This window comes from Crinia signifera, chromosome 8, assembly GCF_055691185.1.
Source record: "Crinia signifera chromosome 8, ASM5569118v1, whole genome shotgun sequence".
NCBI classification, from domain to species: Eukaryota; Metazoa; Chordata; class Amphibia; order Anura; family Myobatrachidae; genus Crinia; species Crinia signifera.
In genome coordinates, this window is record NC_139224.1 from 119,373,786 (window position 1) to 119,392,769 (window position 18,984).

At 40.2% G+C, this 18,984-nt stretch overlaps 1 protein-coding gene across 3 annotated transcripts in view; it reads right to left on the reverse strand.

Annotated features, from left to right (window-relative positions):
• Nucleotides 1-13,203: 13,203 nt before the first annotated feature.
• PLPPR5 (phospholipid phosphatase related 5) overlaps nucleotides 13,204-18,984 on the reverse strand; it is a 281,612-nt gene continuing 275,831 nt past the window's right edge. For all 3 annotated transcript variants that reach the window (XM_083157061.1, XM_083157062.1, XM_083157063.1), the window contains one exon: nucleotides 13,204-13,836. In XM_083157061.1, the coding sequence (XP_083013187.1) occupies nucleotides 13,725-13,836 (112 nt within the window). In that variant the 3' untranslated portion in view covers nucleotides 13,204-13,724. The remainder of the gene's footprint in view (nucleotides 13,837-18,984) is intronic.

An 18,984-nucleotide genomic window follows, 5' to 3' on the forward strand; every position in this document is an offset into this window, starting at 1 on the left:
ATTCTTCTCCCCCCTTCTATATATATATATATATATATATATATATATATATATCCAACCCTCTGGCTTCGGCATGCTGGGTCCCCCCTGGGGAATACTGTGCTCCGGTGCCTTCCTTAGAAGCGGTGCTCCATACATACAGGCAGAAACTGGAGGCGGCACTCAGAGTCTTGTGCAACAAAGTTAGATGTGTATTAGGCACGTGGAAAGTGATCTACGTTTCGGGGATAACCTCCCCGTCATCAGGACGGGGAGGTGATGACAGGGGAGGTTATCCCCGAAACGTAGATCACTTGCCATGTGCCTAATACACATCTAACTTTGTTGCACAAGACTCTGAGTGCCGCCTCCAGTTTCTGCCTGTGTGTATATATATATATAGTATATATATATATATATATATATATTTTTTTTTTTTTGGGGAAGTGCATACCTACTTAACAATTTGAACAGAATCATTGACATCATCTCATGATTGAAGTTCATATATGGCAGATAAGAAGATGCAACGAAAGACACAGGGGAGGGCTTACGCTTTATTGAAAGGTTTGGTGTGTAATGTATTATCATGGGTGTACTTTATATACCCAGATCGAGGAATTATAATCTGTGTTGGCTCATGTGAGTTGTGAATTTGAGGCTCCAATCATTGTTTTCTACATGGTGAAGGAAGTCCTGTAATGATGTTGTGTGCCTTTTCAAATTAAAATGATGTTGTCAATATATCTTCTCATTAGGATGCCCACTTCATATGCGCTTTTCTTCCCATCTGTCCAGAAAAAAAGATTTGCAATACTTGGGGCCACCTTTGATCCTATGGTTGGGATAATAATTTAATTTTAACTTCATCATTATAACCATTGACTTCATACTACATCACATTTATGTATGATTTAAAAGCAAATTATATGGCTGTCTGAAAATAATTTTCCAAGAGTATAGGTGGAAGGAATGTTCTAAGTAATATGACAACATAATTGCTTTTAAACTATTTATTTACATGAAATGAAAGAGAATTTGTTGCATTCTTTACTTTTCTAAGATGTTGAGATGTTGCACATACAGTAGCAATGAATCAGAATATCCTGATTTATCTAGCACCTTCTAGAACAGTGTTTCCCAACCTTTTTTCTCTCCCGTACCTCTTGATTAGGCTTTTCAATTATGAGTACCCCTGCCTCTCAATTTGAAATTTCAACAGTACTTATGAGTGGGGTGGAAGTAAGCGGTATGCATGTCCTTATGCGTGTCCTTATATTAAGGAGTAGTGTGCAGTCAGGAATTGGGTCCCTCTGTGTCTGGCCGCTGACTGTGTACTGTCTGTAGGGTTCCTGCTAACGCCTGTAGGATTAATGCCAATGCTTCCTCCACCCATGTCAGCATGGGGCATATGATCGCTGATCCACTCCCAGTGGATTGCTAGTCAGGCAAAAGCATGAGGAGATAATGGTGACGATGCAGACTGATCCGGAATTGACGCAGAGATGTATCTCCATAGCAATTGGAGACATCTTCCACCATTGGAAGACTTCTTCTTCCGCCATTATCAATATTATTTCCAAGTATCCCCAACAGGCCTGCAGAGTACCCCCAGGGGTACAAGTACCCCAGGTTGGGAACCACAGTTCCATAAGATAATACTGTAGTTAGGATTTGATTACTTGCTAAAGGCAACATCTCCACATCTGAAAACCCACACTTTAGTAAATATATCCCTAAGTGTTGAAACTGATGCCCACCCTTGCCTCCCAAGGCTGTAAAGATATCTGCGGCCATATCAGCTGGTGGGAAATTACACTTCTCAGAACAGCTGCTCTTTGGGAGCACTGTGAGGAGACATAAGAAATGATGAATGGCTACAAAGTGTAGGTGAAAGTGATGCTAAATGTAGACAAATTAAATCTACAATACCGCAGCTGTATTAAGAGCAACGATGCAAAGTGTCTTTGGAGGGGGGTTCAGAATATTGTGGATTATAAGGCGAATAAAAAACCCAGCGTGGATACGTCACTGGTAGAAGATCTGAATACTTTTTACGCCCGCTTTGATAAATCGACTTTATCTCCCCCCCCTTCTACGAGTCAGTGGGACACAGGGGCCTACCTTGAGGTAGATGAGGAGTCAGTAAGGAAGTGTTTTCTCCGCACTAAGGTTGGGAAGGCTGCCGGTGCAGATGGTATACAAGGCAAGGTTTTGAAAAAGTGCGCTGCCCAGCTTGCAGGAATTTTTACATTTATTTTTAACCTATCCCTCAGAGCTTGTTACGTGCCTAAATGTTTTAAATTTACGACCATTGTACCTGTCCCTAAGAAAGGAAAAACCGAAAGTCTTAATGACTTTCGACCAATTGCCTTGACGTCATTAATTATGAAAAGTTTTGAGAGATTGGTTCTTGCTCACGTTAAGGAGTGCATTCCTCCGGGCTTCGACTCTTTTCAGTTTGCTTACAAAGCAAAAAGATCTACGGATGATGCAATACTCATGTTAGTTCATGAGCTTTCTGCCCACCTAGAATCCAAGGGTTCATCTGCCCGGATTTTGTTTGTCGACTACAGTTCGGCGTTTAACACCGTGCCGCCACTATTGCTAGTAAAAAAACTTTTTAGCATAGGTCTAAGTGGGTCTATCTGTGGTTGGATCCTGGATTTCCTGTCTGATAGGCCTCAGGCCGTCAAGATAGGTGACCAGGTTTCCACTACACTTGTAGTTAATACTGGAGTCCCTCAGGGGTGCGTTTTAAGCCCTTTATTGTATTCATTATTTACGTTTGATTGTTTCTCCAGCTCAGATTCTGTCCGTCTTATTAAATTTGCAGACGACATCGCCATTGTGGGTCTTATCACCAATGATGATGAGTCAGCTTATAGATCGGAAGTTTTGAAATTAGAGTCCTGGAGCAGTGGGAATTGTTTGATCCTTAACGTGAGCAAGACAAAAGAAATGATCTTAGATTTTAGGAGGTACAAAAAGACTGTGTGTTGTCCGTTGGTTTTAAATGGTCAACCGGTGGAGATTGTTGATACTTTTAAGTTTCTAGGTATCAATATTGTTAATGATCTTTCTTGGAATACCCATATTAACATCATTATTAAGAAGGCCAACCAGCGCATGTATTTCCTGAGGAAACTGCGACTGGCTGGTCTGAGTGAGAAGACCCTGGCCAATTTTTATTCTTGTGTCATTGAGAGCATCCTCACTTATGGGTTATTGGCCTGGTTTGGTCCCTGCTCGGCTGCGAATCGAAAGTCCCTTCAGAGGGTTGTGTCAACTGCGGGTAAGGCAGTGGGTGTTGTTCTGCCAAACCTGCACGACATCTTCCTGAGTCGACTTTCTTTGAAGACAAAATGTATTCTGAATGATTTTACCCACCCATATAATGACTTTTTCTCCTTATTACCATCTCATAGGCGTTATCGATCAGTTTTATGTAAGACAAAGCGATTTAGAGAGAGTTTTTTTCCAATAGCTGTTCGGATTTTAAATAATTGTAAATCTTAGGGGTAAATAATGTAGGCATGTACGATTAGTTGTCTGTTATTACTGTCTTTTTTTTTTTATGCCTTTGCTGTATTTATGTGCTGTATGCTCTTTTATTTTCGTTTAATGTACACTGCATGTGGCCATTTTATGACAAATAAAGATTCTGATTCTGATTCTGAATTGTAATAAAAGGCACCACAGATATGAAAGGAAATATGATAATATACAATTCGTTCATATTAAAAACTATCTTAATTTTTTTGTTGCTACAGAGAAATCAATCAACACCAAGACATATTACTTCCTCACCGAGCCAGATGAGACACATATCTGACGCAAGTAATGCCTTGGTGCCTTCCGGAAGTCAGGTCACACTGGGACTAATGATGAATGCCATTAAAAATGGGCTCAAACTGAATCAAGTCGGAGCCATGCTAGGTCAAACAAACAGGTAAGTAGTTGAGGTTAATATATACAGTATTGTTACGTACAGCACATATGCAGTTGTGCATTTACACATTTTTGTATATCTCTGTTCTATTCTGAGTTGGACAAAAAAATAAATGTCAGTTTCGTCTTTTTGTGATATTGGGCATTTCAGAGTGGGAACTGGGTGGTGACAATGTACAATGCACACAGAACCACCTTCACTTGTAAGAGTCACATGACGGTGGCAAGGGTGTGCGATAGCTTTATGTAAGTCTTAGTCGTTCGTATGGGGAAGAAAAGCTTATTTCTGATGAATCTCTTGAATGGGGCTGGTGCAACTACCAATACCATTGCTGATAGTTACAGTGGCAGTCTTAAAAACAGTAGTTGGTACCATTTCTGCCTTGCAGAAGCATGAATCCTAGCATTACCTGCACAGAATATTGTATTACTATAAGGATGTAAATCTGGCTTCTGCATCTAACCACAAATACAGCCACTTGACACCCAACGCAGAATAAGCCCCAAGGTAACCACAAATGCTGAAAAGTCATCAAGGCTGTATTAAGTAAATTATTATAATGATGTTCCACTGCAGCCTTAAAGTAAAGTAAAACAGCATAGGGCAAGGTCTAAACTAGGGTTTTCTGAAATTGTGGACTGACCCATGTTTTTCATGAGACTGTTCAATTCTTGTCACCTAGAAGAATTTCTGCAGTACATTCCTGAAACTGATAGAAGACTTGTACTTATACGGAATCCTTCTCTTGTTAAAGTCAACGAAGTCTAGATTGACTTGCAACATGAAACGGTTGAACTTCTAAATGATTCTGGATGTAGTAATATCTTTGAAGATTTCTCGATCTATGAACATTGGCCAAAAAATACACACAGGAATACATTTGGAAGTTCTGTGTATTGTTCCATTAAATGCCTGTAAATTTTACTTAGTTGTGTGTTTCTTATGGACATTTATTTGGTTTGAAAAAATTGGTTTGAAAAAATGCTCAGTTAGGCCATAACATGCCAGGTAAAAACCAGATGGGCTACAATAAAGTCGCTCTCAAATATACTGTATATCATTTTAGTTTCTCACAATGAATTATATTTAAGTTGGTGAAAATGCCTCCCTGAACCTCCCCGAGCATGGCCTGCCACCTGGTCACTGATACAGTGTGAATAACGGCGGGGAGCTCCGGAGTAAGATCACAGTGGGGGGGGGGGGGGGACAGGAGGGGAAGTCGGGACTGGCTGCTGCCCTTGAGTGGTAAGTATTGCTGGGGCAGGTCAAACCTGCCCTGGTAGGTTTGTCCTGCCCCAGCAATTCCCACCACTCACGGGGTGGGAATTAATTAACAGTTTCTTATACAGCCCAGCAATTTATGTTGCGCTTTGCAATTGGAATTATGGATAAAACAAACTCGGTAGTTACAGACAGTCAAAATGGTCTAAGGGCCCTGCTCGCAAGCTTACAATCTTCCTTTGTTTCTGTGAGTTTTCTGTGCGTGCTCCAATTTCCTCCTACACTCCTGGCACTAACAAAATTAACCCTAGTGTGGGTCTACAGTCTAGGTGTATCCATGTGGTTGAGACCACAGATTGTAAGGTCCCTGGGCCAGGGATTTATGTGAACTGCTACAAATTCTCTGTAAAAGCCTCTGTAATCTGCAAGCACTGTATAGAAAATTGTTAATACATAATAATGTGCTTTTGTTCCTGCACTAATTACCGATCTATCTGTACAATACATGACTTCATAATAAGAACAGCCGAAAGTGAGTGGCTTTGTAAAATGCCTATTGCTCTTGCCTGTAATTTTTGTAGCACTTAATTAAAATAAATAATCCCATTATATTTGGCATACCTCAGTGGTCCTCAAAGCTGTAGAGTTGGCAGTGTGGGCAGATATTTAAATTTATTGCAGAGATGAGAAGATAAATTATTAAATGGATTCCCAAAAGAGTCATTTGTCTTTCTCCATCAAAAGGTGTTATATTAGAAAAAAACAAAACTTTTTTTTTACCTACCGTATATACTCGAATATAAGTCGACCCGAATATAAGCCGAGGCACCTAATTTTACAACAAAAAACTGGGAAAACGTATTGACTCAAGTGGGACCCTCACTCGAGTATAAGCCGAGGGGGGCTTTTTCCAGCATAAAAAATGTTCTGAAAAAGTAGGCTTATATTCGAGTATATATGGTATTTTCAGTTGAATAAAGATATAAAGCTTCAAATGACACATTAAAGTCTTAAATTACAGAGAAAACTTGCTGTAGGAGAAGGAGCTTTAGTACGAATTCAGAAAGGTAAGTATATGAAATAATTTATATTATAATTTATAAAAATTGCAACATATAGCACATTTAAAAAGAAAAAAAAAATAACATGACCGAAAAAAATTAAAAGCATGAAAATATACATTATGCCCAAAATTGAGACATAAACATGGAATGGGATCGAAGTAGGGCATGAGGTGAGCTCCGTATTCCCTATGGATAGAGAGTAGGGGTGTGGATTATTGAGGCTTTTTCTTAATTTTGCTTTTTCTTCTGTTTTCACTTTTTCATTTTGTTTTTCTTCTCTTATTTTCTTTTTATTGGCTATGCCATAGATAGAAAAGTACACTGTGGAAATAGAAATGAGATTGAATGAAATATCACTAAAGGAAATCACTGGATGTATAAATGAAAAGTTGCGTGGAATGACAAAAGTGTAAAGAAACACAAGGATTAAACAAGAAGGGATATATAAGAATAAGGAAATAAGGGGTAGATTTATTAAGCTCGTGAAGTGATAAAGTGTCTGTTTTTTATCATCGGCCAATCAGCTCCTAACTGTGTAGTTACAGGCTTAGTTTGAAAAATGACAGGTAGAAGCTGATTGGCCGGTGATAAAAACCAGATAATTTATCACTTCACAGAGCTTAATAAATCTACCCCTAAATTACATACTGTAGATGTAGGTAAATAAACACTTGGTAAGTAGCTAGATACACTGGGATATTGGAGCCCACCACACGTCCCTAATGTTGAGGAATAACTAACCATGTGTTTATGTAATTAAGACGAAAACCATAATTATTGTTTGTATTGGAAAATGTAAAATAAAGGAATAAAAAAAAAATAGTAAACTCATGTTGTCATGAGTAAGAGGGAAGAGAAAGTTCATCATCCCTGAGTTTGTGCTGTACATAAGTGTCACAACAATGCACCAAAGGCTCCTGGAGTTTGTAGCCAGTGTTAGTGCACATTTGACAGGTACTTAGAACTTAATAATCATATTACTTCAAGTAGCATGTTATATGGTTATGAAAAAAATATATATAATAAGTGACAAGCTTTGTGCCAAGTAGCGTATACAGAATGTTTATGCTGTACAATGAGGATACATACATAGCAGGTTTGTAACATAACCATACCTTAATATGGGACAGATGTATTAATCTGCCCCAAATGTTTTTAAAATAATGGGTCCCGATTCTCCTGCATAATGGGGAGAAACAGGCCCCCGTAGTGGGCGGATGTATTAACCCCCCAGTGCTGATAAGGAGAGCCTTTATGCCCAGCGTTAACGGCTCTTCTTATCGGCATCCCCAACATCCCTGCGCATGCATGATTGCATTTTGCCCACGGTCGGCTGTAATGGGCATGCGCGAGATCTTGCTATTACCACAAGATCTCCAGCGCAGCCTGGATCCAGCAGCAGGCCTAGTATTGTCTGCAGTGGGGATAAGACAATGCTAGCCCTGAGCTGGTGAAGTGGCCAGGGCTATTTAATGCCTAGGAGACTGTTAATACATCGCCCTGGCCGCTAAAGGGAGCGCAGGGAGCCAAAATGGCCCCGGAGCAAGATAAGGGGGAGGGGCGCTGGGCACCCTGCAGGTCAATGGCGGGAAACCCAGGTCGGGGGGATGGGGGGGAGGCAGCAGCCATGGTGGCCGGTCCCCTTCTTGTCACCTAGTAGGGAAAGGAGCCAGTGAGAAGGGACAGGGTTAATTGCAGGGGGATGTGAGCAGCAGCGGGGTTAAAAGCAGGGAGCAGGGGATGAGCTCACCCATTCCCCAGCTAGGACGGAGACACCTACCCACCCAACCCCTTGTTTGTTGTGGTTAAAAGCCGTTGATAGGTACCGGCTAAGTGGGAAATCGTGCATTAGAAATGTTTTAAATGTAGATTTCACGTTAAAGCAATGTGTGATAAAAAAAAAAGTACAAAAACATTTTGTTGATTTCAGATGATACATGAATGGAAATAGAGAAAAACATTTCCTTACTTGTTTAAAGGTGCAGTCATGCAATTGTTGGATTGGGTTGTCATTTTATTATGTTGTATCAGATACTTGAGTAACAATGTTTGTCACAGTATTGCGGGGAGGGAGCGGTGCACAAGGCAGGAAATGTAGGGGAGTTACAGAATGCCTTGCATACTCACCATTAGGTGGCCGCACGCCTGGTTCCAGCATTAATACGGCAGGGGGCCACACGGGTTGCGTGAGGTAGGTAGGGTGAGGTGCGGATGGTAGCTGATCCCAAAATGGTAAGGGGCGTGTTCACGTGAGTCACTTGATGGTGGCTGGCACGGCCCAGGCGGTACCAGACAGTGAGGGGGCGTGGTCGCGTACCCACGGCGGTGGAACGGACACGCCCCGGCGGTACCACATTAGCAGGAGTAGAACGCACCGCTTCCCTTTCTTTTCCTTAACCCTGCGAAAAGTGTTTGGTTATGATTATGATTTGGTGAAATAAAGCTGTGACCATTTTAATTGCCACAAAGCTTTGTCGTCATGTTTCAGTTATTTCGTTGACCAGAGCGGGGCGCCGGTAAGTCGCCCTCTCCCGCCTTAATACTGGGGGGAATTGCAGGGGACAGCCACGCAGAGCATTACTTGGCAGACTGTTCCTAGTGCACATTAGGTGCGCTGTTAACACATTTAAAAAAACATAATCCCCCCAGTTAACCAGCGTTGTGTAGAAATGCACTTAACACTGGTTAATACATCTGCCCCTATGTAACTAACCATGGGGCTTGTATGATTTGGACTAGTATGCAAACCTAAAGGTGGGTAGACTTAGCATATGCAGAATGACTCTAGCATCAACACAAGCAGAGCCCTATAAATCACAGCATGATGACAGTGCCAAAGCCTCAGATAAGGCGGCCCATCTGAGTATCCTTAGGTCCCAACTTGGTATCGCAGATTTGAGTACTGCATCCAGACAGTACATGTCTTTAACCCTTAAAAACCTCCTGGAGCATATTTTAGCAGCTATCTGTGAATCATCCTCATAGTTACATATTCAGAATTAGTAAATTGTTTACAATTTGTAATGTACAAAAATACAAATAAAATTAGTAGTCCATGAGCATTCAAATATCTTAGGTATTCCTTATACAATGTATATCTTTGTACAGGTTCAGTATTTCTTATCCAAATATCCGTTATTCAAATTATTCCAAAAACCATAGTCTCCAAAATGTACTTTTATTTTTTGCTAAAAAATGACAGGGTACTGTACATCTGTAACTGGCACTACTAGGGAAATAACATGTAACTGGCACTAATGTGCAAGCACATGATTGCTTGGCATTCAAATTCAGTCTCTGAGATTGTACACAAACTTTGTTTCATGTTTTAAAACTTTGTTTCATGCACAAATAAAATATATTTGTGTTTATTTTATGTGTTTAATGCGCTTATACAACATAAATGCAAGATACATCATTCAAAAACAAAATAAAAAAATATTCCAAAATACAGAATAATCCGTTATCAAAAATTCTTTGGTCCTGAGAATTTTGGAAAAAGGATACTGAACTTATATATTATGGATTACTTGGAATAAATGTACTGTAGACACTTTAGGAAGTGCTTGACAGAGGCATTTATCATCACAAGGTAGTATGTAATTAACCCCTTCAGTGGCAATCCTGAGAATTTTCGAGGCTGTGCCTCAGTGCCCAGTCTGACCAGCCCGGAAAATTCACGGGATTGCCACTGTTAAGAGCCGGGCAGCGCTGCTGAGTTCAATCAGTCCCCTCCCCTCCCCAATCAGTCCGGCTCCCTCCCCTCTGCCGCGCCTCCTCCCCCTCCCCTCCCCTCCGGCTTATGACAAGCCGGCTGCCGTGGACAGGGATGGGGTGCCAGGGCGCAGGTCCGGGCAGCGGTTGATTGTCAGTTCAGCGGCGCTGCCCGGATCCAGGGAGGCAGTGGTGGGTTTTTTTTAAGGGAGCGCTCCCCATAAAACACTCACCCAGTGGGGAGGTCTCCCTAATAAAAAAACACCACTGAAGGGGTTAAAGAGCTAAATCTAGGAAACGCAGATTTAATACATAAAATGTAATATGCCCTGTTTGCTGCATCCGTGTATAAATTGTTAGTCTACAGAAGACCGTTATTCCTGTAATTTCTTACCATATCTCTGGCTGTCCCTTCCACATTTTCCAATAAAGCCTATCTTGGGACATATATCAATATTAAACCAATATAAAGACATTAAACATAGTATTTAACTGTCTTTCTTTTTTTTTTCACGCAATTGTAAAAACATGAGTCATATCACATCCCATTTATTGTACACATGGAATAAAATCCAATTTTTTCTGTGAAACCAGCTGCTTTCTCCATATGTCTTATACATCTTTGGTATGGATACTTTTCTTGCACGGAAGGTGATTTAATACATTTAGAATAGCCATTAGAAATCCGTATGTTTGAATGTGGTTGGCAATGTGACCTCATGGTAGGTCATAATACGCATATTGGTATAATATTCATATTTAGTGTTTCTAGCAATATAAAGCAATACAATATATTAAAGGAACTAAACATTTAACCTGCCATCCATTCTTTGTTTCCCATGGAAAAACTTACAGTGTTTAGTGACATACACTTACAGTAAGTGAGCTACAGTGTTCAGTATAACCAACATACAGTATTTGCTATTTCACTATATGTGATTCACCACTATATTCTCTTTTTATAGATTTTGACTTCGATCTCTCACTTCCTGTAGGGCTAAAGTCACATTGAAAGGAAGTACAGTATGTAACCAATCCTCTTCAGGCTGCTTGCATTCAAGCGGGGGCAAAAGATCGGTTTTGCTGTTCGGGCAACAACTTTATCTGTAGTAGTGTATTCATCTGAAAGGCCTAGGGTCAATCTCCATTTGAGGAAAACTACGCCTCTGCTTTAACCTTTGCTCTATCCTCTTCTTACCTGTGTGCGTGCTGTCTGGACTAATATCCTGTTAACAACATTTTAAATTTTGTAAGCCAGGAGTGGCCAAACCTGTCCTCAAGATCTACCATCAGTTCATGTTTTTTTCAGGCAACCTTTGGATCTAAAGTAGGAATAAATGCAGCATGTTTAAAAATGTGACAGTAATGACTACAGCTGCGCACTAGGTGATTTGGAAAATGTGGACCTTTGGTATATCTCGAAGACCGGTTTGGCAATCACTGTCCTAAGCACTGTGATCTAGTGGTCCCTGGTAGCTGGAGGTGGTGCAGTAATGATGGAGTCCTAGAGGAGAAACTGCATGAAAATAAGTTCCTTATTACCACCACTAGCTTGCAGTATACAGAAAATATTTTAGTGACATGAATAAATATTATTATTTGTGTATTACATGAAAGGTTGACCAGTAAAAGAAATAACACTTCGCTTTTAATAAAGGATACCAGGGGGATGGTAACTTTGCACTGCACACCATTACTACATGCCAAGACTTGTAGTTTCACACAAAAAAATAAAAAATAATGCCACAGTCCTTAGTCCCAAGCACTACTAACCATAACTATAAGTAGCTTATGTGCCTAGTTTCAACCATGCAAAGGTTTGATGGGCAGAATATTCTACCCTTTTTACCCCCTTAGGATTCAAATTTAGAAAAATCACTGTTCAGTGGGTTTCTGCAAATAACTGTCACAGTTTCTAGCCCAACCAACAGTTCACATGCTCCAGTTCACCCAGTAAGTACACATGGAGAATTCGCCAACTGTCACTGTTTCCAGAGCTTAACCCTTTTTTCTTGTTAGAGACATATTTAATCTTGGCAATACTTTTCAGAACCCAGGATAAAAATTTGTATAAAGGTAACTAATCTAAAAACCAATCATGTTGCCTGGACTTTAAATATTTAGGTTTGACTGAAACACAGTTGATGGCAGTAATTACAAAATCCATTTGGTCAAAGATGCTCAGTGGCAATTTGAAGTTTGAAGTTTTTAAGATCTGGTTGTTTTAATTGATTTATAGTAACCACTGAACGATATAATTTTTTTTATAATTAGTGTGGAAATATATATGTAGTGTTTAAATGATCAGGAATGATTTGATTTTCTGTACACATTTATAGAACTATTGTTTTTCTATGTCTGGATTAACAATGGCATCTATAAAAGTGGTGAATCGGATTGTGTTTTTTCTTAGCCATAGCAGAAGATAGCTGCAGTACTGTATGTGCCCTTATAGCATTTGCTTTCATATTAGAAATAATATCACTATCAGCATTAGACCACTATGAACACACTATTCTGCTAGCATTTTCTTTTAATTGATACTAGTTTTTAAATTACAATTTATAACCATAGTTGCCGCTATCTTGACTGCCCCCTCAGAGCGAAGGGCATGGTGTAGTGGGGGAACAGAATGCAGAATAGGGGGAATTGCAAAGAATACTGGCATTGTGAAGCATTGGCAGGACAAGAATGATGGATTTATGCATGAAATGAGTAATTGGAACCCCATAGACCACCCACTAATGGACACTGTAGAGGAAAGGTGTGTGTGTGTGTGTGGCGGGGAAGCAAGGGTGGGGGGGGGGGCATCTAGCTTGGAGGCTTTCCCACTCTTCTGGGTACAATTCTTGGCAGAGCATTTCTGCCATTTCAGAAGACTTGGTAAGTGCAGTATGTCTATAATTAAACTAGTTTCAAGCACAATCTCAGATTCAGGGTGAGATTTATCAAAGATTGGTGATAAAGTACCAGCCAATCTCCACTCTCCAAGCATTGATAAAACTCCCCATCTTTTAACTACAATACCCCTCTCTACAGTATTTGGAATTCTGCTGTCTGTAGTTCCCTCTTGTGATTATATTCACTTTTTATTATTCTTTTTATGAACTATTGATATTCTTTTTATGAACTATTGATATTTTGATAGTTTTGTTTTCTTTCACAGATGTATGGAAGCATAAGCCAATGAAGGCACGAAAAACACAAATTCTCTTTAATCCACGCCAGACAAATTTCCAAATAAATAAATTTTTAATTATGATACATTAATTATTACAGTAAAAATTTGCATTTTTTTCCCTTCAAAACATAAGCACCAGTCTTGATATAACATAAAATATAAATCATATAGTGAAATATATATATAACAAAATACCATGTGCAAACAGTATTTAGCACAAAACATAAATAAGTTTCTTTTTTTTCTTTTGTACATACTAAATGTTACTAAATGGGAGATCGGTCATGCTAAATTAGCTTGAACAAACCTGTTTTTCTTTTTCTTTTTTTTTTCCCTTTTTTTTTTTAAAGTGATTGATAGAAAGTTCAAAACTGAAAATGTGAGCTAAAGAGGGTTACTGTACATGGTTGATTAGAAAGTTCTAAGGACCAGGAATTGTGGGAATTGGACATATTGACTAGTGCACATTGCTAACACACCTTCAATGGTTTTCTGAAAAAAGTAAGGAAAACAAGTTATAATTACAAAACAACCTTCAGATGCGGACAATATTGTTGATACTGTAAAAATCATTAAATAGACCAGATACTGTAGCTTGTACTTCCTGCTCTTTTCATATATGTCTCGGTTGAGATGAGTGGACTGTGAAGAGGGAGGAGGTCCAGTGCAGAGAAAAAGCGTCTGTTTCAATATCATGTGACTTCTGCAAAGGCGGTGAGGTGGTTCTGTAAAGGCAAACACAAAGAGAAATCAGGAAAGTAAAACATTGTCAGGAAGCTTGTCAGACACTTCAGAAACAGAGATAGTGCTTAACCCAGTGGTTCCCAAACTTTTTTGAATCACGGCGCCTTTGAGAATCAAAACAATTTCACGGTCCCCCTAGGCCGAATGTTAATTATTGTTAAATTTAGGAAAAATTATTATATTAAGTAAATTGTGTTTATATGTCATCCTTTGGGTCAGTTACATGGTAAGAGACAGGATTTGCTACTGTTTGTCCAAGTTATTATTGACAGCACTGGTTTCACCTGTGGTATTTATCATTAATAATTTGAATTGGTTCTGCAACTCAGGGCACCCCTGCAAGTGTCCTGTGGCACCCCAGGGTGCCACGGCACACAGTTTGGAAACAACTGTCTTAACCCTTTGAGCGCCAAGTGAATTTGTTAAAATTGGTGTGAAAATTGCCAAATAAACATTTTTATTTATCATAATGACCTGTAACATTTGCAGTATCTTATATACTGTAGGAAATATAATCTTTTTTTACGCAACATTTTTATTTGAATTTATATAACAAATATATACAATGGTGCAGAATTTGTAAAGTGGGGGTAGTCGGTCACTTTGCAATACCTGGGCTAAAAAGCTGCAATACCTATTTGGGAACCACCACCTGCAAAATTAGGATTACAAATTCTGCACCATTGTTGAGGACTCCCCGCACTACAACAGGGGCTCTAACAGCATCCTCCAGCATGAAACAAGAATCCAGCAAGGTTTAATGGACCCTAACTTTCTCCAGCTATTTAAGGATTGACCCCAGGATTGTTCAAACTCCATCTACGTCTCCCCACCTTGGGTGAAACGGGACTCCAGACCATAAGTATCAGACCCATTTTTTCAAAAATCTTTTTATTCTTATTTTCATATTAATGTACATTTTTTAATTTTCTGTACTATTTTATATTCTGTGCAATGCATTGTGCCGTAAATGTGATTATATCATACACCTACCTAGTGCAAATGCACAAATTGATCATTTTATCATAAAAATACATTTTTCATGCTGTTATAAATTGACTTCAAACCAATTATTGTTCATAGCGCTCCACCCACCCCCTTCTCTTTACCCAATCAGAATCTACTTCTTATTTGTTTAGCACCTTGTAGAATATTATAGATGGGATTGGATAGCTTGCTATAGGAAACATCCAATCTCCAATAGAACTCTCGTTTTAGTAAATTTACCCCCATGTATTATTTTCTATAATTCTCTAGTACAGTGTATAAAATAATTGCTTCAGGCAACACCTCCAATTGGATTTTTTAGATATTTTAGATTTAGGAAATCCTCTGCTGAGAGAGATGTACTTTATAGAGTATTCCTGATTATTATTTTATGTAATGGCAACAGTTGATTATTGTTATTTTACACTCACTATAATGCACAAGTTACTTAATAATTGTGGTTTGTTGACATTAGGATACAGTAAATAGTTTGCAGCGACTTAATATAACCAATAGAGAAAGCGGTATTACTGGCTTTTCTCTAATGTTCTTGACTACAAGTTATTTTTAACAATTTGTATATAGAATACATTTTATAGCAGATCAGTTATATATATTTTTTTCAACATCATTTCTGTAAGCACTGTTATTTAGTTGTCAGTATATGCATGCCTTCCAAATTTCTGCAAATTGGAACAAACATGATAATGGGGATTGTCCTGCTGAGATCACAATGGTTGGGAGGGATGCATAATACAACGGGCATGGGTTATTAGATAGACAGGGGGGAATGAACTAAATATGGCCATACATATACAGATTGATTGTCCAATCTGGCTGGTTGGAGCAAAACCTGGTAATGGATGAGAGCAGATGACAGTTGACCATTTGCTTTGAAATGTTGGAAAACTGACAAACTGTCACTCAGAAATTTCCAGGTTTTTGTTCAAACCTGACAAGAAATCTGTAGATTGGCCAGCTTTAGATGGGAGTTCTAGTTCACATTGGATGTTGCTATGGCAACCAATCAGATACTATTGAACGTCTTCTTGTAACCTCACACCTCTTTGTTTATGTAATGGTTACACTAAAAGTGCCTCCACTAAAGATGAGTTGATTTTATTCAATCAGTGTACTTGGGAAACAATAATAACTAATACTTGTACTAAGTAATAAATGGTAGATTTGATAATTGCCACTTATTTGTTTTAACCCTACTTATCTCTTTTTATTTGATCCTGTATACTGTAGGAGGAGCTGCCCAACCTAAAGAATCAAACAGCCCACCTATAACATGGTAAGTATGATGTTTAATCTACATGTACACATAAACATAAATCATGACAAAGTCCAAAACATTACACATTACTATTCACAATATTATATCCTATACAATATATAGTGCATGCAATACAAAAAATAGATATGAAAAGTTTTACACTTTTATTTTAAGTGGCCAGTTGCATTAGTAAAACACATTATCTCTTATAACCTATCTGGTTGGTGCGTCTCTTATAACCTATCTGGTATGTCTCTTATAACCTATCTGGATGGTGCACGTTGGGGCTCATATCTCCCTTTTACTGAAATAAATATAACCGTGTTTGTTCCAGAAATTATCTGGTCTTGTCCTTATGTAACAAACTACTACAAAGGAACAAACTGTCTCCCGTAGAAAGGTTGAAATGTATCAGGTGACCAGTCTGAGTAGCATTTGCTACAAAGTAGCAAACCATTAAAGTTTGGCTGAGTTCCCAGTAACTATCCAGTATGACAGCTACTTCTTATAGCTGCATGTAATTCGGCTGCTTCCCCAGCCCTATAGTTAGTATAGTAGCTCTCAGTGGCTCTCCTGAAATGTATCGGTGTATAACAAACAATACAATGGTTTTGTCTCACCACTCCTGTAGCTATCTGTCTTGTAGACTCACTGTCTCTGTCTTTCTCAATATGTGTATAACTATTCAGGATAGGTACTTTCTGCCTGGCTTTTCTTATATTCCAGCAGAGGCTTTAGGCTTTAGTGGAGTTGGTGGGTGGGACGAAGCTTATCTTCCATCAATGGCACAAGCAATTTCCCTTATAACCAGCTCTAGCAGCTACCTTCTTTCCTGCGGCTTTCAGTCACTGCACCAGCAGCTTCGCCTACTCCCCAGCGCGGCTTCCCCAGTGGTCAGCCAGCACCGGCGCCTATGTCATTAGGCGGCTTCAGCGTTAGATAGCCAAACCACATTTGGCAGCCTGCTCCCTCATCCCACTGCTTCCAGCAGAAGCACTTCAGCGGACGGAGCGGCTCTCCAGTCAGCAATAGTATTTTCATAGGTACAGCAGTGCTCAGCCTGTCTAGTCTGTCAGCAGCTTCAGTGGCACAGCAGCGCTCACTTTTTTAGTGTAGAAAGACACAGCAGCGCTCAGCACTCTCCATGAACGACAGCTATGGCAGCTCCTATCCTTTCCATCTCCTGCACTCCTCAGGGGCAAACGCAGGATTTTCAGAAGGGGGTTTCCAGAGAGGGGCAGTTAAAGTATTATAGATAGCCCAAATGTATATAAAAAATAATATATATATATATATATATATATATATATATATAACAGCGGTGTAGACCCCTAGGCATATCAATGTATTGGGGCCCCTACCGATCCTCCAGCGGTAGGGATAGGGGGTGCTATGAGCAGAAGCTTTGATGACCCGCAGGTGGTAGGGGGTATTATATGAACCGCTCAGCATGTAGGGCCTGGATCAGTAATTTCCACTAATTACCCCTTTACTGCACAGATAGTGGGATATGAGGTGGGAGAATGGGGCATTGGGCTGAATGAAGGGGCCCTGATACATAACTTCCAGGGTGGTAGAGGATGTTTAATACGCAGAGGAGGGGTGTACAGTATAGTGGAGTGGGCTTATTATTCATAATTTTCTGGTGGGAGGACAGCTTGCTTGACTGAAGATATCTCCAGTTCCGGGAAATACATTTCTTAGAGTTTAATGGAATTAAAAACTAGATAAACCTACCAAATGGTACTGGGCACTAGGGGATCAGAGTTCAGGAGGCAGAGCAATCCACCAACAAGTATATAAAACTACATACCAGGTGTGTGGAGCTGGAGCAGTAACCAGCTGCTGAAAGGCTGATATCTCTGATTCTGGGAAAGGTAGAGACAAGCTACTAGTGTCCCTCAAAGGGGGAGAGTCCCAGCTTTTGGAATATACCCTCAGAAAAACTCGAAGTCAGACAGAACCTGAAACATCTGACTGGGATGAGCAATTAACAGGCTTGGATGGGGTCCACTCCTTTGAAGTCAGATATCTCTGGTTCCCCATGGCCGATTTTTAAACTTCTTCTACCCATGAAAAGAGGGGACCCTTAGCTTTCAGATTAGGGACCGTAGATTCCTGGGGGGGGGGGGGGTTTGTGGGTACTCGCCCCCCCCCCCCCTGCGTGCGCTACTGCTCCTACCTACAACTGCCTTTTTCAACTGCCTTTTACGTGATCAGCTGTTTGGTAGACAGCTGATGCATGAGAGGCTCTGTAACTTTTCACTGCCACCAATGTTACATTTATAGAAAGCACAGTGTTATACTGCAGGGACGTGCAGTCAGGGGAGGCAGTGCCCCCTGTCATAATGATGAAGATAATAAAAAGAAGACATTTATATATCTTCTTTTATTATTTTCATAATTTCTACATCTCCCACTGCCTCCCACCCTCTTACACTGCTGCATGTGAGGGTGGGAGGCAGCGGGAGAGGTGCCTTCCGCTGTTGACATTAAAACTACGGGCAGTGGGGGGCAGATAGGGGAGGGCAGGGGGCAGGGAGCAGCAATGGGCTGTAAAAGCCGATTGAAAATTAATGGGGAAGCGGCACTTATACTGATGCTGCAATGACAGGGGCACCAGTATGAATGCATGCCCCCAGATGTGATTGGATCCAGTGCTGGATCCGCTGTCCAATCACACACATGCAGTGCCCGCCTGGTGAAGATGCAGCAGCGCGGCCAACGGGAGTCCGGCACTGCTTCGAGAAAGCTGCCGCCACCGCCAAGGAGAGGACTGACCGCCGCCACCGCCGAGGAGAGGTCAGGAGAGTCCGCCCGGGGGGGGGGTAACACTAAATCAGACCTACACCCCCCCAACCCC